Source organism: Cladophialophora carrionii, assembly GCF_000365165.1.
Source record: "Cladophialophora carrionii CBS 160.54 unplaced genomic scaffold supercont1.12, whole genome shotgun sequence".
In the NCBI taxonomy this organism is placed as follows: domain Eukaryota; kingdom Fungi; phylum Ascomycota; class Eurotiomycetes; order Chaetothyriales; family Herpotrichiellaceae; genus Cladophialophora; species Cladophialophora carrionii.
Window position 1 is genome coordinate 263,232 of NW_008481819.1, and position 22,347 is coordinate 285,578.

The following is a 22,347-nucleotide window of genomic DNA, read 5'->3' on the forward strand; positions in this document are numbered from 1 at the left end:
GCCTGAGGGAACTGATAGGAGCCTGTGCTAAGGTGTTGTTTCACTCTCCTGGGTATGTGTAAAGGCAAATACACTGTTCCAGGCTGCGGGGTGAAGCGAAAGTCCAAGGTCAAAAATGATTTCTCGATGCCAAGACTCGCCTTGAGTCATGTTGGCCGCGCATGTGACGCCGCCCTAAGCGCATCGAACTCCTGAGGAGTAAATTCAACAGCGAGACTCAGGTACATATTATCTACCATCTCGTGCAACTGCCAAAAATTACAGCAATGGAGTGTGCTCGGAGTACGCATTCGCTTTCACTTCTAGCTGATGGAGATATTGACTATCTTGATATCCTCCTCTGGCTTCTCCTTCCGCACCTTCGCATTTTCAATCTGGTGTATCACGTCCAACCCTTGATAGGCGCGTCCGAAAATCGTATGTTTGTTGTCCAACCAAGACGCCTTCTCAGTCGTAATGAAGAACTGCGAACCGTTCGTGTTCGGCCCTGCGTTTGCCATGCTGACTGTGTACGGCCTGTCATGCTTGAGGTCGGAGAACTCATCCTCAAATTCTTTGCCCCAGATGCTTTCACCACCAGTGCCGTCTCCGAGGGGATCGCCACACTGGATCATGAACTTGCGGATGACTCGGTGGAATATCGTGTTGTTATAATAGCCATTTCTCGAGTGTGTAACGAAGTTTTCAACCGCTTTTGGCGCTTTGTCAGGAAACAGCCTGATATGGATGTCTCCGTACGTTGTGTGCAGGACCGCGGATGTGCCTGATTCGGTTTTCTTCTCCTCCTTCTTTTTGCCGCCGATAACTCTTGGTTTCTCGTTCTGTACGTCTCGGGTCGACTTGCTGATATCCTCCTCGTTTGTAAACGTGTAGAAACGGACCTTTGCGTAGGCTGTGGCAAAAAGCATGGGATCTCTGGCTTCCGCATCGTTGAGGAGTGGATTCGCGCTAGCAGCCATTGAAACGGTAACGACATCCTTTTTTTGAGGTGCGCCTTGATATAAAGCCACGTTGAGCGCCCGAAACGGCTCATCTTTGCCATAAGCCTTCATCACCCGGTTGGTGAGGGTGTTGATGACCTTGATTCCCAGCAGCGAACCATAGGCGATGAAGTGCCCAGACTCGTCGAACACGATGTTGATTCTGGACCTAAGAGCGGGATTATCCAGCTCACGTTCCACGGCCATCCGCCGCCCAAACTCCACCTCGTCCAGCTTCTGAAGGGATGTACCTGCTTGTTGCATGGCCGTTATGGTCTCCAGGGACTCGTCATATGAGCGATAGAGCTTGCCAGATGCAAAGTCAAACACCCTCACTTTTCTGTCCGGGAATGAGATCGTGGCAAATTGGTGACCCGACGGAGATATCGCGATGGAGCATGGCGCTGATTTGGCCTTTTTGAAGTCGAATAGGTTTGTCGTGGCTTTCATCTTGAAGACACTGTCGGGCTTCTCGTAGGTGTCATTAGGCTGCCAGTATTCAATCATCCCGCTGGCGTCAGCAGAGATCACACAGTCGAAAGCTGGATTGTACGCCATTGCCACCACAGGCGCACGGTGGATGGAGGACAGAGTGTGCATCGGCGCCTGCATGTCGCCGGCAGCATCGTAAATGTGGATTTCCTTCCCTATGGCTACCGCTAGGGTTGGCGAAACTCCTCGGCGATGAACCCAACAGACACATGATGCTGCGCTCTCCAGGTTCAAGATTGAGAGCAAGTCAAAGGTGACGACATCGAAGATTTTGATTGTGTTGTCGTCTTCGTCGCCTGCTGTAGCGAAGAAGGCACCATCAAAGCTGATGGAAGAGCTCAGTATGCGGCCCTCGTGCGCGCGGTACTCCTTGGCGAACTCTATGCCGGTCGCGATCTTCTTCCAAAACTTGACCACGCCGTCCACAGAGGTGGTGATGACGAAGTCAACAGGTGAAGGAGCCACAGTCACCGACACCAGCTGGTCTTTGTGCATTAACGACTTGGAGTACTTCAGGCCCTTGGGCAAGGCATCGACATATAACGACTCATACGGCAGTTTCCGTTTCTTCTTGGGCGGAACCGAGGAGGGCAAAGCCGGTCCGAAGTCATCGTCGGACTCGCTGTCGGATCCTGCACTATCTGGCGATCTTGGTCTTTTGCGGGATTGAGTGTCCGACATAGCTGGTGTCGGGATGATTGCTCAAGCTGTTCGAGGCGCTGCATGGTGGGAGATTCAAGCAGTTCGGAAAATCAAATTGCGCTGGCGGAGTAAATACGGCGGAGTAGTACGGTTGAGTGTAAAACCAGCTACGACGAGGTCATTCGCCCGCCCAATAGAAACGGAGCTCGCGTTGCGGCCTCAAAGCGGCGACGGCATTTCAATCTGTCGCGGCCACGCCAGCGCTGTATCGACACTCTGCACGACGTACGATTCTGCTCTTCCCCGTCGTCCAGTCATGATATATCATCGATGACTACGGGGAACTCGAGTCACCGTGTCTGATTCCATTCTGATGTTCGTGTCTCTGTTACAGGTGGTACACTAACTCCCTTACGCGGAGAACAGACCCTGGATACGGCAACTCCTCAACATGCACACATAAATGTCCTTAACACCCACGACGGCCGTAAAGATATATTAAAAATGGGCTCATCCCTCTTGCTGTGCTCTCCGCGCCGATCAGACCGCAAAAAGGTAGGTCTGTAGGTATTACTCACACAACACGAAACGTCGACTCGATCTTCTTTGTCGTCCTATCCCTTTGGCGCGTCTTTGTGCCATCCTTTCTTCGCCGTCCACGGTGTTCAACAACTCACCTACGAGCCTACCTCTACGGGAGCAGAGACACGCCCTAGAACGGCATTCTGGCAAATGGAACAAATGGGATACCTTGCGCTTTATACCTCGGGCACTGTCCGTATTCAGCTGTATGCGTTTTGTCCATCTGCAGAGCCGACAACCACCAACCCACCTATCTGCATATCACGATCACACTCTGTCGGTATTCGAGACCCCATATCCTCTCGCAGACGCACGTCCTGCCGGTCGGTCGGGTCGAGTCACTGGAAATGTCCTCATCGCTTCGCTTCCGCCCCCCTGCCTACCTCGGCGAGAAAGACCCCATCGTTCCCAGGACACCCAAATCCCCCCGAGGCGCGTATACGGGTGACCCGATTCCCGTGAGGAAACAGTCCCACTCACACCTCCGCCGGGCCATAACTCTCGTGTTCCTGTTCGGGACACTCGCAGCCGCAGCATTGCTCTTCCTTGCACTAGTCCCCCACTACCATGTGAGTCTCGGACTTCGGTTCCCGGCGCTCTCGTCGCTATATCGGACGGCGGACAAGGGGCCTGGTACGCGTGCAAACCAACAATCGACTCCGCCCCCTCCCACGGAAATAATCCAGGCTGTCTTCGCCGACCAACACGCCTTCCAGATGCCGGGCGCCAAGGGCGATCGCGCGTGGTTGAACATGTTTCCCAAAGGCGATGGGCGCGTGAAGGTGAGGGATCCGGAGATGAGGACGCAGATCTACGACGTCGCGGTCGTCAAACAGTTGGAATGCCTGGTATGTATGCGTGCCCGCGCGAATCCATGCACGCCACGCTGTGCAATCACTCCCCTATCACGTCGTTTTGCTGACGTGCTGCTCAGGCCTTCCTCCGCCACATCCTGATCGACTACTCCCACGAACAACATCCCCAGGCGCACGAGATATCTCGTGCCTATCACTGTCTAGACCACGTGCGGCAGGCGGTGCTCTGCGCGGCGGACACGACGCTGGAACCGACCACTCTGCAGGACGGGATGGCGCCGCGTGATCAAGCACAGCGTTATGGACATGAAGCCACCTCGGGTGCCCATGTCAATCCCAGAGCAGCTACCCTGCATACTTGTAAGAATTGGACAGCTGTGAAGAGATGGATTGAGGAGAATGGGTGCACTAACGAGTCCGGAATTGACTCTGATCTGACTTGATCCCGGGGAATACCTAGAGGCTACTACTACTACAAAGTATATACTTGACTACTGCATACGTGGGTGCCGTGGTGTACTGGACGGGACTGGACTGAACTTGTGTTCGTGTTTTATCCTTGGACTTGTACTTCGATTTCGGAAAGAACTCGTCGTGGACGGAGTACAGTACCCTTGTAGCGATACAGCGGCCTGGAAGGAAGCAAGAAGCTGAAAGACGATGAATCCATTCTAAACTCACGATGCATCCACACCAGTATCCTCATACTGTATAAACATGCACTACGTCTTTATCGACCTCCCGCGTGCAACATCCCCCACAATCTGCCCCTCCCTTCCAGGGTCATTAACTCGTCAAACCCGCCCTGCTCGATAACCGTGCCCTGATCCATGACTACGACGTGGTCTGCAAACTCCATCATCTCTCTCGCGTGCGTGACCACAATGACCGTGAGAGCCTTCCCCTTCCGCCTACCCTCGCAGACTAATCTTAGTATGCTCTGCCTTATGACCCCCGCGCTCTCGTGATCCAGCGCGCTGGTCGCCTCGTCGAGGATCAGGATTTTCGGATGCCGGATGAGGGCCCGAGCGATGACGATGCGCTGGGCTTGGCCGCCGGAGACATCGAGACCGCCGTCGCCTAGGACGGTGGCGTAGCCCTGCGGGAGGGAGACGATGAAGTCGTGGATCCCGGCTGCGCGGGCGGCGGATTCGATAGACGACGCTAACGCTGATGCTGACGTCGAGAGTCTATTGGAAGATAAGCCGTAGATGATGTTCTCTCGGACCGTGGTGGGGAAAATGACGGGCGTTTGTGGGACCAAGGCGATGAGGGAGCGGAGAGTTCGAAGGTCAAGGGTCCGTATGTCCCGTCCGGAGAGAGTTAGTGAGGGAGGGTCGTCCGACGCATCGTTCCACGTTGTGCCATGACGATGATCGCTCACAGTGAGAGGGTACAGGCCGAGCAGGAGTGATGTGATGGTGGATTTGCCCGAGCCAGAAGCGCCGACAATGGCGGTTATCTGTCCGGCGGGGATCGTCAGGTTCAAGCGCCAGAGGGCTGGCACTCTGGGCCGTGACGGATATCTGAACGTCAGGTTGATGAAGTGGATGGGTCCCGAAAGTGTGGCGCGATCGTTCCTATCCAGTTGAACTTGTCCGATTTCTTCGTGCGACTGCACTGGCATATGCGCAAGTCGGACGAGGCAACTCGCAGTGTCGACGGCGGAGGCTGTCTGCGGGATAAAGGCAATGACCGCGTTTGCGTTTGCGGTACAGAACAGGAGGAGGCCAAAGACGGTCAAGATGGACTTGACGGGCCACTCTCCGTCTTTGGCCAGATATGCCCCGTACCAAAAAATCATGGGCGTGAAAAAGGCGATGGCAGAGTCCGAGAGACCAAAGAAAAATCCTGTGTACACGGCTCGCCGTATTCCAATCGAAAAGCACGTGGTGGTGGCATTACGAAATTTGCTGTGGAAGTAGGATTCCAGGGTCAGTGATCGGACTGTCTTGATGTCCGAAAAGGCATCAGCGAAGACCTGGTTCACTGCCTCACCCGCTGAATTGGTCCGAGATTCCCAGCGAGCCGAGACGACCTCGAAGCATTTGGTAAGGACATAGAGGACCGGGGACATCGCCAGACTCACTAGCGTGATCTTCCAGCAGTTGAGCAGTGCCCAAACAGCGGCCACGACCATCATCACAGCTACAACCAGGATTTGCGCAGCGAATCGTTCGACCAAGTCCTTCACCTCTTCTGCATTCGTGTCCAAACAAGACACAAGAACAGTAGAACCGTTTTGTTCCTCATCGAACCAACTTTTCGGCTGCAGGAGGATTCGTCCCAGAGCCTGGGTTCTCAGCGTGTCCACCCAGGCCTGGCTGGCTGAATCGAGGAGATATTGCATGAAGAAACATGCAACGCCGTCTCCTACAGCGATGCCAATCACAACCATTGACCATTTCAATGCCTCTCGTTGATATCCTGCTGGCATGTAATATGTGTTGAATACTTGCGCGAGGGCATAAGAGAAGGCGGGAGGAGCTCCAGCGTGGCAAAGTGTGGCTAGGAATCCGAAGAGTAGTTTGCTTCTATCTGGCTTATCCAGACTCGGCCACAGTGTTAATAGGACGGCCCGTATCGATGACGGTGATTGCGGGTGTCCCTGGATTTGTTCGGTTGGAAATTCAAGTACGTTATCCTCGAGACTCCTGTCTCCCTGCAACATCTCGTATTGCGGTGGAGGAATTGGCAGTGGCTTGTCGCGAGATAGTGGTGTCCGAGGCATTCTCGGTAAGAAGAGCGACTGGCGTGCGGCTACAGCGGCGTATCTGAGTGTGCGCATCACTGAATCGCCAGCTGTTGATTGTGCTTCGTTAGATGGCCCGTGGTGTAGGGCATACATGACTCTGGCTCGAGCCATTGATTGTCTTTTCAAGAAGTTTATCGCACCTATGCTGCTCAGGGAAACCCCCTTCCTTGACTGATGTGGAGTTTGATTTGAGTGCGCGTCGTCTTGCAGTGAGTCAATAAGTAAGCCTTTAGGACTTCCTTTCGTGAGCACGTCGAACGAGTCCTCCCTGACATGGCGGGATGACGGTCCTTGAGCCCTGTCTGCATGACGAGCTTCAGAAGATGGTCCATATGTGTTTTCAGATCCAGCTAGTCGCTGTGTTCTGAACTCCGTCATGTCAATCTTGTGGTCAGTGGCCCCAATCGGGAAATCCACAAGACTCTTACGGCGACCCTCTTGAATAACACGACCTCCCTGGAGAACATATACACAGTCTTCGTCACGGATCTGTGACAGGTCATGTGTAATGATGATGGTCGTCCTGCCGCGCCGCCACTCTCGTATCGAATGCATGACATACATCTTGCTGGTGTTGTCGAGAGCACTGGTTGCCTCATCCAAGATCAGAATCGGCGTATCCCTCAATCGTGCCCGTGCAAGCGCAACTCTTTGTTTCTGTCCTCCGGATAAAGATGAACCACCTGTACCGACTCTAGTTTGCGTGCCATCTGGAAGCGCTGCAATGGTGCTGTCTAAAGCTGCCATGCGGATACACTTGTCCACTTGAGCGCTGGTAACTCGGTCATAGTCCCTGCTGCCTAGGGTAATGTTTCGGTAGATTGTGTCGCTGAAAAGGACGCTGTGTTGCTGAACAAGGGTAATATTGTTCCTGAGCCAATGCGAGTCGATATCTTGGACGGCATTACCATCGATAATGATAGACCCACTTTGTGGTCGATAGAAAGCCATGAGCAGATTGCCGAGGGTGCTTTTGCCAGAGCCGCTCTTGCCTACAATGAATGTGGTTACTCCAGCAGTAAAATAGAACGTGCAGTGGTCCAAGGCAAGTTTGCTTGGTGTGGAAGGGTAGGCGAACGAGACCTAGCCCAGGTAAGATATTGCTGATTTGAAGATCAGGGCCGATGGTACCTCTCGCATCTCAATGTTTCCTTCGCAGAACTGAGGTGACAGCCCGGCAACCTTCCGTGACCGCAGCTTTCCCTGACCGACTTTGTTCAGGATTGCTTGTAAAGCGGTAGCTGACACTTGGCTTTTCTGAATTATAACGCCGTGCGGTAGTATGTCCTCGAACGCCTTTGTGGCGATCAAGCAAGCCCAGAATGTCGTAACTACTTCCCCAGCGGTTGTCTGGGTTGAGTGGACCTGAGCGCCACCGTACCAAAAGCCTGTGTGCAAAAATGAGCCAATGCTGGAGATTGCCACGGAGTAACTTGCCTTGGACAAACATAGCTGTTGTAGCGAATCTGACGAAGCCTACCTGCAGCGCGCTGCTAAATGCTTGTTTCATTGCAAATGCAGCCGCCCTCTTGATGGCAGCAGTATAAGACTTCGCTTCCTCTTCTTGGGTGTTGCAACATATCACTGTGACAATGTTCTTGATGCAGTTGCTCGCTATTTTGCTCGTAAATGCCAGCTCTTCGTTGTGCCCATCAATGTTCGCTTTGAGACCGCGAGATATGACGGTTGCGCCAATGGCTATGACAGGTATTGCCGACAACACGACGAGGGCTAGTTTCCAGTTCGTACGCAATGCCAAACCCAGGCCCGCGAGAGCTTGGACAAGGCAAACAATCGTCAAACCCAAAGGTTGGGAGGTTCCTAACTGCAAGTCTCTGATCTGTCTAATCCCGTTAGCACCGATAGTCGATATCCATGGCATGCCTTACCTCTGAGTTTTCGCCAACAACGTCCCGACCCCACTTGTCCGAGCCTGATACCAGTGCATGTCTCGGTCGAGAAGAGATGCGAAAAGAAGCTCACGAACACAGCGCGACTGCATTTCGCCGAAGACCAGCCACAAGCTAAACAGAGCGCCTTTGAACAGAAATGTTGCTCCGCCAACAGCAAAGAGTGCATAGAAACTGGTAAGAGATCTGTTCATGAAGGTCGCGCCATCGATCTTATTGGATGCGAAGTCTGTGAAATTGTCGAAAAACTTTCCGAAAAAGAAAGCCATGATCGGCTGTAGGCTTCCGGCGGCGGTAGACATGAAGATTGCCGCCAACAGCACAGGGAGGTGTGCCTTTTCTGTAAAACTGAAAAGGCTCCTCCAGCCATTGAACATGCCGTAGCCTTGATTCGTCTGAGCAGAGTTCTTTGGGTCCTCATCGTGAGCGTCTGTCGTCATATCCTAGAGGGGTGGCTTTGCAGATACATGGTTGCTCATGCAAGTGCTTGATCTGTACACTGTCGTGGCGAACAACTGAGCGCTATAGCTGAAGACTCCGAAGCCGCAGAATCGAAAGTGAGCATACTGTGTAAACTTAGGCTGGGTTGTATGGGCCTGCGTGATCTCCAGACCTGCGTGCCAAGGCCGTCGGACTTTTGACCTTGATATTGTTCTCGTGGAATGTGGATGTTGGACCATCCGCGCACAGCGGAGTTGGTGACTGAACTTTGCGATAATCCTGTTGCCCTCGAGATCCATAACATTTTCCTGCTCGCTCCTATTCAGATAGCCAGTGTGACCAACCCGTCTTTCGAATTCATGATTTCTTCTGCTCCTTCTGTGCATTCTCATAGATCCAATCATTCAGCCCGGCACGATTCCGAGCAATTTCAATAGCATAGAACTGCATTCGAATAGCGAAGATGGTCTCCTTCTCTCCATACTCGGTTTTTGGACTCTTCCTCAGCATGGTTCCGAAGTTGTAGTCTTCAATCTTGTTGTCGCCCTTTTCGTAAGCCATGCTGAACTTGCGCCACTTCTCCTTGCCTTCCTTGCTTTTCATTGCATCCTCATCGAGTTCTTGCGCCGGGTCAAAGTCCGGAAATTCGCGCTTAAAATGCTCGAAGATCTGGTCGTCAAGTCGCGTCAGACGAAGCCTCGAGCCCGGTAATTTCTCGAGGATGGACCAGTACACAGTCATATGCTGGACTGCTTTCACTGCGAATTGCTTTTCCATGTCCTCGTAGTTGGGGACATTGTCCGGATCGATCTGCTGGGTGAGAGACATTGTGATGAAATTGTTTTGTGCGTTGACTTTACTCTCTGACTGACAGCAAAGGGCCCCAGAGGGAATGGAATTGATTTCTCAAACGAGGTTACAGATAGTAAATTTCAGTGTCTCTAGAACGTGAAGCTGATCGGATTCTGTCAAGCCTGAAAACTCATCAAGAACACAGCGGAGGCTTGGCAAAACTCAAGACGGCCCTTTGCCCGGCAGTACTTAGCGTACGGCGAAGCATCTAGTCCGGACTCCGCTCATCGTCCGAACGGCACCTCATTGTCACTTTCCCACCGAGCCCATCAACCTGTCCAGGATTCACCACAAACACTATCTCACCCAGGCCAAGCACATCTTTTGCACGTGCAGTCTACTGTGATGATCCCCGGCCCACATGGTAGGCCAGATCTCGCCATCTCACCGATGATGCCAGGATCAATGGGGAGGCTACCAGTCAACTCGCACGGCCCGTGGCCCCGGTGGCCAGGGCCAAGGTTTGTACACGGCTGCCTCGGTAGAGCGACATTCGGGCTTCTATCGGGAGGTATTGTTTGGACAAGGCTGTACGTCGCCAGCAGCGGCATTGGACAATTTGATCTACTCGCCATTCGCAACTCATCCATAATGGATTCACAGGCTCTTCCATCAATGTGAACTAATTCGTAGTATTCCTACCACCTGAATCCGAAGATGAGACAGCATCGTTCTCCTCAAGCACTGCCGGAACATGCTTCTGCAACACCACTGCGGCCTCCACTATTTGTCGCACAGCTACCAGCCAGTGGAGAGGGTAGGAGGCAGATCCGAAGAGTCCTGATCGCAAACAGGGGCGAGATAGCTTGTCGAATAATTGCAACATGTCGCAAGCTCGATCTTACTTCCATTGCCATCTACGCTGAAGAAGATTCAACTTCCCTCCATGTGGACGAGGCAGACGAAACCGTGAACTTGGGCAGCATCAACCAAGCGGGCGGGAACCCATTTCTGAACATCAACCTCCTCGTTGAGGTTGCTCGGTCAAGAGACGTGGATGCTATTCACCCAGGCTATGGCTACTTGAGCGAGAATGAGCATTTTGCAGATGCTGTCCGCAAGGCCGGGATGATTTTCATCGGGCCCAGCTCGCAGGCGATGTCGACTCTAGGTGATAAGCGGAACTCGAAGGAGTATCTGAGGAATCATGCACCAAGTGTGCCGCTTATCCCCGGGTTTACGGGCTCGAGCCAGGAAGTCGCCGAGCTCGAAATGGCCGCCGAGAAAGTCGGCTTCCCGGTGATCCTTAAAGCCTCGGCTGGGGGCGGAGGACGTGGCATGCGGATTGTCCGTGAACGCTCTCAGCTAGCGGACGAGCTGGCTCGGGCCCAATCAGAGGCAAAGCGCTCCTTTGGCTCCAGTGACTGTATCCTGGAGAAGTATATTGAAGCAGCCAAGCACGTGGAAGTGCAGATCGTCGGCGACAGCCATGGTAAAGTCCTTTCGCTGTGGGAGCGAGAATGCTCTGTCCAGAGACGCCACCAGAAGATCATCGAGGAAACGCCGTCGCCTTTTCTGACGCCAGAACAGCGGCGCAAAATGTGCGAAGTGGCAGTCCAGATCGGCGAACTCATAGGCTATGAAGGGGCGGGAACGGTTGAATTCGTCGTCGACGCTAGCGACGGGAGCTTCTACTTCCTCGAAGTCAACACCCGGCTGCAGGTCGAGCATCCTATCACGGAGGAAGTCACTGGCCTAGACATCGTGTCGCTGCAGTTGTTCGTCGCTGCTGGTGGGTCACTCGCAAATCTTCCTGCTGTGCAGCAAATCCCACAACAAGGCCATGCCATCGAGTGCCGCCTCTGCGCCGAAGACCCCGAAAACAACTTCATGCCTCAGAACGGCACGATCCGGCTATGGCGAGAGGCAGACCAGCATTCGCCCACAGCAGCCAGGGACACACGTTACGAAACGGCCGTGAGGACTGGGTCCGCAGTGTCAATCTACTTCGACTCAATGATCGCCAAGATCGTCGTCTGGGCTCCTACGCGCAAGATGGCCATCTCGAAAATGGTCAAAGTCCTAGCCAACACCGTTTGTGCTGGCGTCAAGACGAATCAGCTGTTCCTCCAGACTTGCCTGTTGCACTCCAGTTTCCAAGACCCAGCGTACACTACCTCCCTGATCCCCACGCACCTGGACAGCTTGCTGCGGAATCCCCACGTGAAGAACGCCCGTACCGGCGCTGGGGACATGATCTCAATGCTGTCTCTTATCCCGGGACTACTTTTGAGAGACATGCCAGGGCAGCACGACGCCCCCAGGCCTTTCAAGCACGTGAGATCCGACTTCCGGAACCAATACTTCGATCCGGTCAACGTGTCGACCACCATTACTGTGCCTGGGTCCGTGTCTTCTCCCACGACTACAACACCAATGTTATCGGTGTGGAAGACGTGCACGCAGCATCACGAAGGCGGGCCTTCGCAAAGTTTCAACGTCACACTATCGCCGATACCAACCCCGACACCCGTGGCACACGACGACGATAGGTCCAATTTAGCACCTAAGATTGTCGTTGCACCTGGCCTTGCCCTATCCCGCCAATACCACGCCATAAGCCACAAACTGCGAGACGGCTCCCTCGCGAGCGCGCCCCAATACACCGTCCAACTCAGGAAATACAGACCACTACGAACCTCTGCGTGCGGAGACCCACCCGGATCCAAAACCACCTCCTGGTCAACCGCCTCGATCGCCGTCTCGATCAACAGCTCCACCGTGACCGCACATATCGCCACGGACTACTCGCCGACCACCTCTGCCAATTCAAATTCGACAGCCTCGTACCGGACATTCCTATGCCACTTCCCCGCGCTGGGGACCTGGATCGAGTACCGATCACACAGTCTCCTCAGCTACATGGAGAGTCTGCGTCCGGCGCTCTCCACAGCCTCAGCAGAGGGGACCGTGTCAAAGGTCGTGAAGGCTCCCATGCCGTGCAAAGTCCTGGGCGTGCTGAAGCAGAATGGCGAGAATGTTCGAAGAGGGGAGGTCGTCATGGTGATTGAGAGTATGAAGATGGAGACGAACATCAGTGTCAGCGTGGATGGGAAGTTTGGCACGGGGTTCAAGGTTGGGGACGCGGTCGATGATGGGAAGGTGCTTTGTTGGGTCGAGTGAGTGAGTGACTGAGCGAAGAACTCCAGACGTAGTAGTGCTCGGGACCCCCGGAACACGCAATGTAGACTTGGGAGAAGTGAGAAAAAAAGGACAGAGACGACAACACAGGGTACAGTAGACGAATCGGTACTACATGCGCAGGACAAGTCTACAGAAATGGAGAGCCTAACAGCTTGGATGTGTCGATGGGTGTTGTTTCCCGCTGCACATGTTCAACAGACTGTCAGGCTGACCACTGACTGAATGACGCTTCGTTGACACTTCTTGAGCACCACGTAAATCCCAGACCTGCAGACCAAAAGTGGTTAAGAGCCCAGCTGAGAGTGTAATTTGAGGTGAAGCCAGGGGGTAATTGCTTGAACGACGATGTCAGAATACTGCGTTCGTTGCAGTACACCGCCGTCACCACACAGTGCCAGTTGTACACCAGGTGCGGCTGGGGTCCGTCTCGGATTGTCGCTACATTACCACTTCGGCTCCCGTTCTTGGCTTTCCGATCCTGATACTGCAAAGTTTATCAATTAGCAGGGGGTTCATGCCCGGCGGGCCCGGTCCCGGCCACGGCAACGGCGCATTACGGCTACAACGCCACTACATACACCTCACACCCATGCCGTACCCATGAGTGTCTCATGAAAAGGCTACCCACAGCGCCTCGGCATTGTCGTGACGTCCTGGCCGCGGCTGCGGCAGGCGGCAGTCTCAAAGAATGGGGCGCGGCAATCTGATCGATATTCCCAAGTAGGAGAGATTGAAGTATTTTATTGTTTTTGGAAGAGCCAGTTTCCGCGTTCCGGGCGATTCTGTAATATCTAAACCCCGTAGGGAGGAGGGATCGTTAGTTTTGGACATTCACCATGGCGGCCATTTCGACGGCACCATATGCAGACCCTGCATGGCTGTCCCGCGACATCAGCCCCCACTACAACGACAGTCATCGTCGCCTCCAGCGCGAAGCCCGCGAGTACGTTTCCACATGCATAACGCCTTTCTGCGAGGATTGGGAACGACAAGGCTCGGTACCGCGAGATGTTATCCTCAACCACGCCCGGTTGGGATACACGGCCGTGGCGATATATCCTCTTGCCATCAAACAGATCCAAGAGACGAGACAGAGGTTGCCTGGGGACATTTTGCCAGAGGACTGGGACGGGTTCCACGACTTGATCGTGATCGATGAAATCGCCAGATGTGGGTATCTGGGAGTTATATGGGCATTGAGCTGTGGAAACTCCATCGGTGCACCACCACTGATCAACTTCGGGACCGATGAGCAGAAGTCGAGGTTCTTGCCTGATGTGCTGTCGGGAAAATCCCGCTTCTGCCTGGGTGTGACCGAGCCTGATGGTATGTCTCCTCTTGTGCCATAATACCCGTGAGCGAGGGTACTGATTTCCTACAGCCGGCTCTGATGTAGCTGGAATCACCACCGTGGCTGAACGTCGCGGCGACATGTACGTTGTCAATGGCGCAAAGAAGTGGATTACAAACGCCATATTTGCCGACTATTGCACAGCTGCCGTGCGGACTGGTGGACCAGGCCGAGGAGGTGTCTCGGCGTTGATCATACCACTGAAAGTCCCCGGCGTGAAATGCACGAAGCTCGAGAACTCCGGAGTCAATGCCAGCGGGTCCACATACATCGAATTCGATGACGTCCAGGTCCCTGTTTCGAATCTTCTGGGTGAAGAGAATCGAGGTTTCGATATCATCATGTCGAACTTCAACCACGAGCGGCTGTGGCTGGCTTGTACATCGCTTCGGATGGCAAGAGTTTGCGTTGAAGATGCGTATCACCATGCGCTCAGAAGAGAAACCTTTGGGAAGCCACTGATTGCCAACCAAGTTATTCTTGCCAAGTTTGCAAATTTTGCCCGAGACATTGAACCAGCGCATGCGTATATGGAGTCAATAGTGTATTTGATCGAGCATGAGCGCATTCCAAAGACTCGGAAGGGTGCTCGGCAGACGAACGTCAATGTTGGCGGCATGATTGCGACCTTGAAGACGAGTGCCGGTCGGGTTCTGGAGCGGGTCAATCGGGACGCCCAGCAAATAATGGGCGGGGCTGGTTATTCAAGAAGTGGTAAAGGCGCCAGGATTGAGCAGATCAGTCGTGATGTTCGGGTAATGGTGGTCGGGGGCGGCAGCGACGAGATATTGAGCGAGCTTGCGGTCAAGCTCGAGACAAAAGAGTTGCACAGATTATCTCGGCCAGAGAGCAAGCTGTGATTCTATATCCCAGAATATACCAACCAAGGTCGCCAGACATGATGCGGATCTAGCTCACACAAGCCTACCTACTACCTGGAGAGTCAAAAAATAGACGATGTTGGAGGTGGAAAGGTGGTATGTCCGAAGCCTGGAAATCCAGCCTCACCCACGGCTTCCGATAGTAGGCCGCCCCTGGCTCAACATTAGTATGCAGAAAACTTCGTAGGAGGGACATATAGACGGAACGTCAGAACCCGAAGACAAGCCACAAGGAATGCTTACATATCCTCGCCCAACATCCGAGCATAAGTCGGGGGTATGCCACTGTTTGCCTCAAATTGAATTGTCTGAGCGTTGGTGGCTTCTGAGGACGGCCCGGCAGGCGAACTCGATTGCCGAGAGGCCGTTCCAGGGAGCAAATCAGCCAGAGAGCTTCTGATCTCAGAGGATGATTTGGATTGAGGTAACCACGCGTAGTCGAGAAGTTGCCATAAGATTGCTCCATGTGGTACGTCGACCTTCTGTGCAAGGCTCACGGCGTCTGTGAGTACCGTCGCGAGGTTTGGATCCAACTCGAAAGTCCGAAGAAGGGTCCCCATGTGTCCAACGTGGCTCCACCGCACCGGCTCCCGCTGCAGGAAGTTCAGAGCCTTACGAACATGTCGGCGCGACGTCTCCGCAATATGAGGGTCCTCGCTTTTCTCATAGAGACGATGGATCAATCCGGCAGCCATTGCGCAATAGCCGTAGAAGCTGGGGTGACTGAAGGGTCCGTATTGCTCCAGATCGGTGAGCAGCTCAAGCAGACTTGTTGCATGCTTGCGGCATCGCTGAAGTGCCTCCTCTGCAAAGCTCAAAGGAATCGGTGCTGTATACGAGTGGAAGAATCGGTACAGAATGAACGGATGATTCAGGAGAGTCTGATTGAGATGGTAGAGAGCGTGAGCGAAAACGATGTGGCTGATCTGTGAGGGCGCTACCAATCCATTGAACGTCGTTCGTTGTCGGATTGCTTCAGCGACTGGAGTAAAAGTGTACCGAGATTGGCTTTCGTAGAATAGCAGGATGCTATGGACCTCATAATACTTCGACCGTGGGTTCCACACTACTTGTGACTTGTTCAAAGTACGCTTTAGGCTGAATCGTATGAAGCGACCTAGAGCGGATGCCATGACTATCGTCATTGCAAAAGAGTCGAGGTTTTGGCGGTCAACGGACGGATATTCAGTCACCTCTGTCAAGGTCGGCACCAGACCACCGGGCAGCCCCTCCCTGAACAGGTCTTCATGGCACGGCAGGTGGACTGTGCAGTCCTCGTCAAGGAGGCTTGGAGGTCGATTGGGACCGACCGACATGAGTATATCTAGGAGATAGACCGACCAGAATATTCGGCGCCGGCCTTCCTGTTCGTGAAGTGGAAGCTGAGGGTCAGGTTCTTCGTTCAGCCGCAGTGCTTGAGCAAAGCGGCACGACAAAGCTAGCTTCACCCAGCCAATCTTGGGACGCCCGGCTGTGCAACACTGGGTTAGTACGACGACCTTTTGAATGTTTTGCCTGAATCTTACCTGAAAATTCAACCACGGCCAGCATGGCGAGGGCTATCACCATGTACACCTCCAGGATTTCTGCGTCCGAGAAGTAATGTTCGAATATCTGGCCAAATGATGCCTGCGCATATGCTTCAATCGCTTCCGAACGTCGCTCTCGATAGAAGGGATGATCGGAGAAACGACAGGCTGTGGCGCCGAATGCATACAGTAAATACTCGGGCAGCAGACCTGCCTCATAGTCCTGGCGGAACATGTCTTCATGGAAATAGGCGTAAGGCTGATTATGGCATCGTTCAAAGTATACGTCTATCAACCCCCGAAACATTTGGTGGTCCGGGATAGAGGAGAAGTCATCGTTCGGCGTATTGACTGTATCGTCGAGAGCAGGCTGTTGGCTGAAGCGCTGGCTCGTGGTCGGCGGTGTTGGATTGCGGGTGCCAGACAAGGAGGAGATCAGATTGAAGGCATTATCTGCGTCCAAGAAACTCAATCGGGACTCGAGGAGAGCGACCCTCGCCGCAAGGGCCGCATTCTGTGAAGCAGCAGCTGCCGCTGATGCTGATGCAGGTGGTCCACGGGTGTCATCGAGCAATTCAGGCGATTCTCCTTCCTCGCCGTCCCAGGTACAGCGTTGATTGAGACGGCGGCAGAAGGCGCACACGGGCTTCTCGCCCGAGCATCTGGTCTTTTTCCTAAGAAGAGCAATGACTTTCAGCTCATGATCAGCAATCGCATGGCTCGCACCGATTGCAGGCACTGGGGGAGGGCAGTTCACCTTCTACAATTCAGACATGCTTGTCGTGCTCTTTTCGCCTCACGTCTATCGTCCATGGCCGTTCAAGCGCACAACCTCGATATGGGCCCGGTGGAAACATTTCAGGCCGAGGAAGTCAAAGTGGTAATGAGTGGTAACTGAAAGGTGAGGAACTGCAGCCCAAAGCACGGCTGTCTGACCAATGCAGCTGCTCAAGCCAAGGCAGAACAGCCGCGGTGCAAAGCCGCCTAGACTGAAACTTTTAGGGGAGTTAACCCGAGGACTCTCCAGGCTATTATTTACCTGTAATTAGGGCATCAACTCTTAGGCGGGCTCTGAGCCAACATGCAGCAGCTGCGTCCATAGGCGAACCTGGCGCAGGATCGATTGCGGGGAAGCCCCGATGCTCTTGTCAGTCACTGCCATTTTTTCATTTCCTCATTGCAGCCTCACTCGCGATTCATTTGTTCGTGATCTCAAACTGAATTCGGATTCAATTCTATATCCTCGCCAATGCGCGATGGCCAGCGCTGCCCTGTATCTGCGGCCTTTGCACAATCTCCAAGCATATCCCAAGGACGTCGCGGGTGTCGAGAGGATCGATAATTCCATCGTCCAGCACAGTCCCAGACGTCCGATAGCAGCTACTGTCTCTGTCGACTTCCTTCCGCAAACGCTGTATCCTGGCCTCGACCTCGTCAGGCTTAAGCACCACGCCTTTGTTTTTGGCACTATTTGCCTCGACCTGGGCCATCACCCCAGACAATTGCTCTGCGCCCATGACGCTGCATCGCCCGGTGGGCCATGTAAAGAGAAATCGTGGCCGGTAAGACCTTCCACACATGGCATAATTCCCAGCTCCGTATGACGCGCCGAGAATCACGGAGATATGAGGTACCTTGGAGCAACTGACAGCAGACACAAATTGAGCTCCTTTCTTGATGATGGCGGCATGTTCTGCCTTGGATCCAACCATAAAGCCAGTGACATTGTGCAGGAAGACGATGGGAATGTCTTGTTGGTTGCACATGCGGATAAACTGTGCTCCTTTCGATGCTTCATCTGGATTAATAATTGGTGTTTGATTGGCGATGATGGCAAGTGGTATTCCTAGGTCATGTCGGTCAGCCTAGATTACAACAACAATAACAAGACAGGAAGTCTAACCCATAATATGCGCCCAGCCGGTCAACAGATTAGGGCCATACTCCGGTTTGAAGATGGCTAGTCTTGAGTCATCCACCAAGCGTAGCACCACCTCTTTCATGTTGAACGGCTTTCGAATATCTGGATTCACTATCGAGAAGATGTCCGAGATGGGATACCGTGGTGCCAATGGAAGGCGAATAGACGACAGTGGTCGCTCTTGTGGTTTCAAACTGCTGACCCATTCACGAGCCTTGCGAATAGCATCAAACTCGTCAAAAGCGATCTGGTCGGCTAGACCAGTGACAGTTCCGTGGACTCTCGCGCCACCCAGCTCTTCAGCATCGATTACCTCGCCCGTCGCCATCTTGACCAGTGGAGGACCTCCCAAAAACACCTGCGCTTGGTTCTCAACGAAGATGGTGTAGTCGGACAATCCTGGGTGATACGCGCCGCCAGCAGTGGATGATCCAAACACGATTGCACACGAAGCTTGATCGTTTTGGGTCCGAACAGCCAGGTCGCGGAATATCTGACCGGCTTGGTGAAAGACACGAAACTGCTGCGGCAGAAAGACGCCTGCTGATTGCACCAGGGCAACAAGAGGCAAGTCATTCTCATTCGCGATCTCGGTCACTCTGTTTTGTTTCTTGAGCGTGAACTCGTTCCAGGCTCCTCCACTCTGGGTTGCGATATGGGCAATTACGAGGCATGTCCGGCCACTTATGCTTCCAATGCCTGCTAAGAGACTCGCGCAGGGGCTTGAATCTTCCAGACCAAAGCCTGCAAATGTGCCCAATTCCAGAAACGACGAATCCGCGTCCAGCAACAATGATATCCGGTCCCGCGCTAACAGTTGTCCCCGAGCTTCGTGCCTGTTGAGCGATTGCGGACTGCCTTCAGACGTCGTTCTCTTCAGGTTGTCGGCATACTCTTGCAGTACAGGTTTCCATGCTTCTCGATTCGATCTGTACGTTTCTTGGGTCAAGTCGACCAAAGTTTCCACCACCGGGAAGCCAGCACCTTGCGACATATGTGCGAAGCAGAATATTTCAGACTAGGTGTACAATACCATCTCACAAATCAGCGCAAAGGCAAGTTCAGATGATATTTCGTCCTTAACCTCCTGTCACGACCATCCGCGGGCGAGTCTTTGCCGAGGCCGCCCCGGAAATGGCCGTCCCCTGTTTCCGAGCCCCCGGCCCATCCACGTGAGGACGGCCCGCCATCGAATTTGGTTGTACAGAGGAGAGGTACCATGTCTGAGGTGCCAAATTCCAGAATGGGAACACGGGATAGTATCCTGGATGGCCGACAAATACGGTTGTGGCCGATCCTGGATAGCTATTTGATCACAGTTTACCACCAAGACTTCCGGCGTGTCACCACCACCACCACCACCACCTCTAAGTCTGACCACGAAAGACTGAGAAAGGCACGACCTACATCATGGGCAGCACCGCCGTTGCCCTCCAGCAAGCTAAAATGGCAATAACGTCTCCAGCAATGTCGATCGTGTCGGGGCCAAAAGTGCCGGAGCTGTGGGAAGAGACATTGGGAGAACTTATACAACGACAGGCTGCCAAATATGGAGCCCACACGGCCGCGACATTCTCATGGCAGCGCAACCACAGACTCTCATACCAGGACCTGTCGAACAGGAGCGAAGCAGTTGCGAGATCAATGTTGGCCAGAGGATTAAAGCACGGAGACCACATCGCGATCATGGCAGGAAACTGTTATCAGTACATTGAGACATTCCTGGCTGCAGCACGCATCGGCTGCCCGTTTGTGGTGTTGAACAATACTTATACAGCGAAAGAGCTGGTCTCTGCGTTGAAAGTAGTTTGTAAGTCGCGCATCAGTTCTGATCGGGCGCGCTAACATGAGGCACAGCGTGTAAACTGCTCTTCATCGCCCCAAAGATCAAATTGAAAGATCTGTCGAGCCACATCGAATCTGTGACTACGCAACTGGACTCCCTTCTCTGTGTCTTAGTCGCAAGCGGCAGTAGCACAAGCTCTGACACGTCGAAGATTTGCGATTACTCGTCCTTTCTCAACCAGGCCCAATCCACCACCACGGCAGCCCTGAAACATGCAGAGAGCCATGTCCGGAACAGCGACGTCCTGAACCTGCAGTTCACTTCTGGTTAGTCTAGTGCTTCCCTAAGGCGGGCGTAATGAAGCATTGACAGAGACAGGAACAACTGGCGTTCCAAAAGCAGCAATGCTGACGCACAGGTAATATCTGGTCACATTTCTTCCGACTGAGTCGCCAACACTAACGAGTGAATCAGAAATCTTGTCAACAATGGCCGCTTTATCGGCGACGCAATGGCCCTGACCGCCTCCGACATAATTTGCTGTCCGCCCCCTCTCTTCCATTGCTTTGGCCTAGTACTGGGCTTCCTCGCCTCCTTCACCCACGGCAGCACAATTGTCTTCCCTTGCGATCAGTTCGATGCCTCTCAAGTGCTCGACTCCCTCCTCTCGCAAAAGTGTACTGCTCTCCTCGGCGTACCGACAATGTTCATTGCCGAAATCGAAGCGAACAAGACCAAAAGGTTACGAATTAGCGGCGTCAGGACGGGGCTGGCGGCGGGGTCCTCCGTGAGTCCGATCCTGATGAAGCAGTTGGAACAAGAGTTCGGGATTCGAGGCATGTTAATCGCGTATGGAATGACAGAGACCAGTCCTGTCACATTTATCACTTCATTACGCGACGACGAAGAAAGGAAGACGAAGACGGTAGGACGGGTACTCCCTCACACGGCAGCCAAAGTCGTCGATCGAGACGGAAACATCGTCCCACGAGGCGTGAGAGGGGAACTGTGTACAAGCGGATATGCCCTGCAGAAGGGGTATTTCAACAATCTCGCAAAGACAGCGGAAGTCATGAAGCGGGATGACGAAGGTGTACTGTGGATGTACACCGGTGACGAGTGCGTCATAGACAGCGAAGGCTACTGTTCGGTAACGGGGAGGATCAAGGATGTTATCATTCGAGGTGAGCCACGGCAGAGTAGTCCACCATTGTACACCGTATGGAGACCTTATCTTTGACGTTTCCTCAGGCGGCGAAAACATCTTCCCTCATGAGATCGAAAGTCTCCTGTCCACGCACCCTTCCATCGCCGAAGCATCCGTCGTCGCGATCCGCGATCCGAAATACGGGGAAGTCGTGGGTGCGTTCCTGCGCGGCCAGCCCCAAGCAGGGTGTCTCACGCCCAACATCAATCCGTCTCTGAATCTGCCTCATGACCCAAGGACCGACAAGAGGCTGAATCGCCCCTCCTGGGGCGAGATCAACCACTTTGTGCGCCAAAGTCTAGGAAGCCACAAGGCGCCCAGATACGTATTCTGGATTGGCGATGAAGGCGTGGGCAATGATTTCCCGAAGACAGGCAGTGGCAAGATCATGAAGCATGTGCTCAGGGATGTAGGGGAGAGGCTTGTCAAGCAGGGAAGAGGGGAACAGGAGGAAGCGAGAGTCAAAGCGCGATTATAGATCTTGTGAGGAGCTGGAGTTTTGTGCCTTGGGATCAAGCAAGGGTAGAGACTGCTCTGTAACCACAATTGCACTGGCTGATTTGGCTGGACGCATTCATTTTCGACCTACTTTGCAATCGCCCTGGAGATGCTTGGTACATCATGTATCCTAGGAATCTAAACTTTCGTGCTTCTCGTGCATGGAATATATTTGCCTTTAAACGAGTACTCTCTAACTACAGTAAGTCGTCAAGATCCAGATGATGAGCGAGACTAAACGCTCGCACATCGAAACGCATCACTCCATCGGTACTGAGGCAAGTAGAGAGTATACTTCTGCTAGATAGGTACCTATGTACTCCCTAGCGAGCACGAGCACGAGTACAGAGCACAAAGCACTTGCCCAGCAAATTCTCCCAAGCTGAGCTCAACACCGACCAACGTCACCAAGCTGTCCGTCAGTCTGCCACTCGCGTCGGCGACCGAACCGAACCCTCGCCCCCTGAGAGACGAGGCTGAAGTGGAGACGTTTTCGTTTCCCGTCCTCCTATCCGCCCATTCCTCGGCCACGGCACCACGGGAGTCCCCCCGGGCGGGGGA

At 53.5% G+C, this 22,347-nt stretch overlaps 9 protein-coding genes across 9 annotated transcripts; 4 read left to right on the forward strand and 5 right to left on the reverse strand.

Annotated features, from left to right (window-relative positions):
* Positions 1-302: 302 nt before the first annotated feature.
* G647_10064 (uncharacterized protein) lies at positions 303-2,153 on the reverse strand (the record flags this gene model as incomplete). Its single annotated transcript, XM_008726056.1, has 1 exon — positions 303-2,153. One exon carries the CDS (start codon positions 2,151-2,153, stop codon positions 303-305), a length of 1,851 nt encoding a protein of 616 aa, XP_008724278.1.
* Positions 2,154-3,043: 890 nt separating this feature from the next.
* G647_10065 (uncharacterized protein) lies at positions 3,044-3,954 on the forward strand (the record flags this gene model as incomplete). The annotated part of the gene is made up of 2 exons (XM_008726057.1): positions 3,044-3,544; positions 3,631-3,954. The coding sequence occupies 2 exons, from the start codon at positions 3,044-3,046 to the stop codon at positions 3,952-3,954; spliced, it is 825 nt and encodes a 274-aa protein (XP_008724279.1).
* A 287-nt stretch (positions 3,955-4,241) lies between these two features.
* Positions 4,242-8,616, reverse strand: G647_10066 (uncharacterized protein; the record flags this gene model as incomplete). Its single annotated transcript, XM_008726058.1, has 4 exons — positions 4,242-7,349; positions 7,398-7,703; positions 7,747-8,110; positions 8,156-8,616. The coding sequence occupies 4 exons, from the start codon at positions 8,614-8,616 to the stop codon at positions 4,242-4,244; spliced, it is 4,239 nt and encodes a 1,412-aa protein (XP_008724280.1).
* Positions 8,617-8,974: 358 nt separating this feature from the next.
* On the reverse strand, positions 8,975-9,445 carry G647_10067 (uncharacterized protein; the record flags this gene model as incomplete). Its single annotated transcript, XM_008726059.1, has 1 exon — positions 8,975-9,445. The coding sequence occupies one exon, from the start codon at positions 9,443-9,445 to the stop codon at positions 8,975-8,977; it is 471 nt and encodes a 156-aa protein (XP_008724281.1).
* Positions 9,446-10,126: 681 nt separating this feature from the next.
* On the forward strand, positions 10,127-12,592 carry G647_10068 (uncharacterized protein; the record flags this gene model as incomplete). Its single annotated transcript, XM_008726060.1, has 1 exon — positions 10,127-12,592. The coding sequence occupies one exon, from the start codon at positions 10,127-10,129 to the stop codon at positions 12,590-12,592; it is 2,466 nt and encodes an 821-aa protein (XP_008724282.1).
* An 857-nt stretch (positions 12,593-13,449) lies between these two features.
* On the forward strand, positions 13,450-14,824 carry G647_10069 (uncharacterized protein; the record flags this gene model as incomplete). Its single annotated transcript, XM_008726061.1, has 2 exons — positions 13,450-13,939; positions 13,995-14,824. The coding sequence occupies 2 exons, from the start codon at positions 13,450-13,452 to the stop codon at positions 14,822-14,824; spliced, it is 1,320 nt and encodes a 439-aa protein (XP_008724283.1).
* A 260-nt stretch (positions 14,825-15,084) lies between these two features.
* Positions 15,085-17,187, reverse strand: G647_10070 (uncharacterized protein; the record flags this gene model as incomplete). The annotated part of the gene is made up of 3 exons (XM_008726062.1): positions 15,085-16,316; positions 16,372-17,112; positions 17,175-17,187. The coding sequence occupies 3 exons, from the start codon at positions 17,185-17,187 to the stop codon at positions 15,085-15,087; spliced, it is 1,986 nt and encodes a 661-aa protein (XP_008724284.1).
* A 422-nt stretch (positions 17,188-17,609) lies between these two features.
* G647_10071 (uncharacterized protein) lies at positions 17,610-19,289 on the reverse strand (the record flags this gene model as incomplete). Its single annotated transcript, XM_008726063.1, has 2 exons — positions 17,610-18,220; positions 18,278-19,289. The coding sequence occupies 2 exons, from the start codon at positions 19,287-19,289 to the stop codon at positions 17,610-17,612; spliced, it is 1,623 nt and encodes a 540-aa protein (XP_008724285.1).
* Positions 19,290-19,705: 416 nt separating this feature from the next.
* G647_10072 (uncharacterized protein) lies at positions 19,706-21,766 on the forward strand (the record flags this gene model as incomplete). The annotated part of the gene is made up of 5 exons (XM_008726064.1): positions 19,706-20,105; positions 20,153-20,407; positions 20,460-20,499; positions 20,556-21,265; positions 21,333-21,766. The coding sequence occupies 5 exons, from the start codon at positions 19,706-19,708 to the stop codon at positions 21,764-21,766; spliced, it is 1,839 nt and encodes a 612-aa protein (XP_008724286.1).
* Positions 21,767-22,347: the final 581 nt, after the last annotated feature.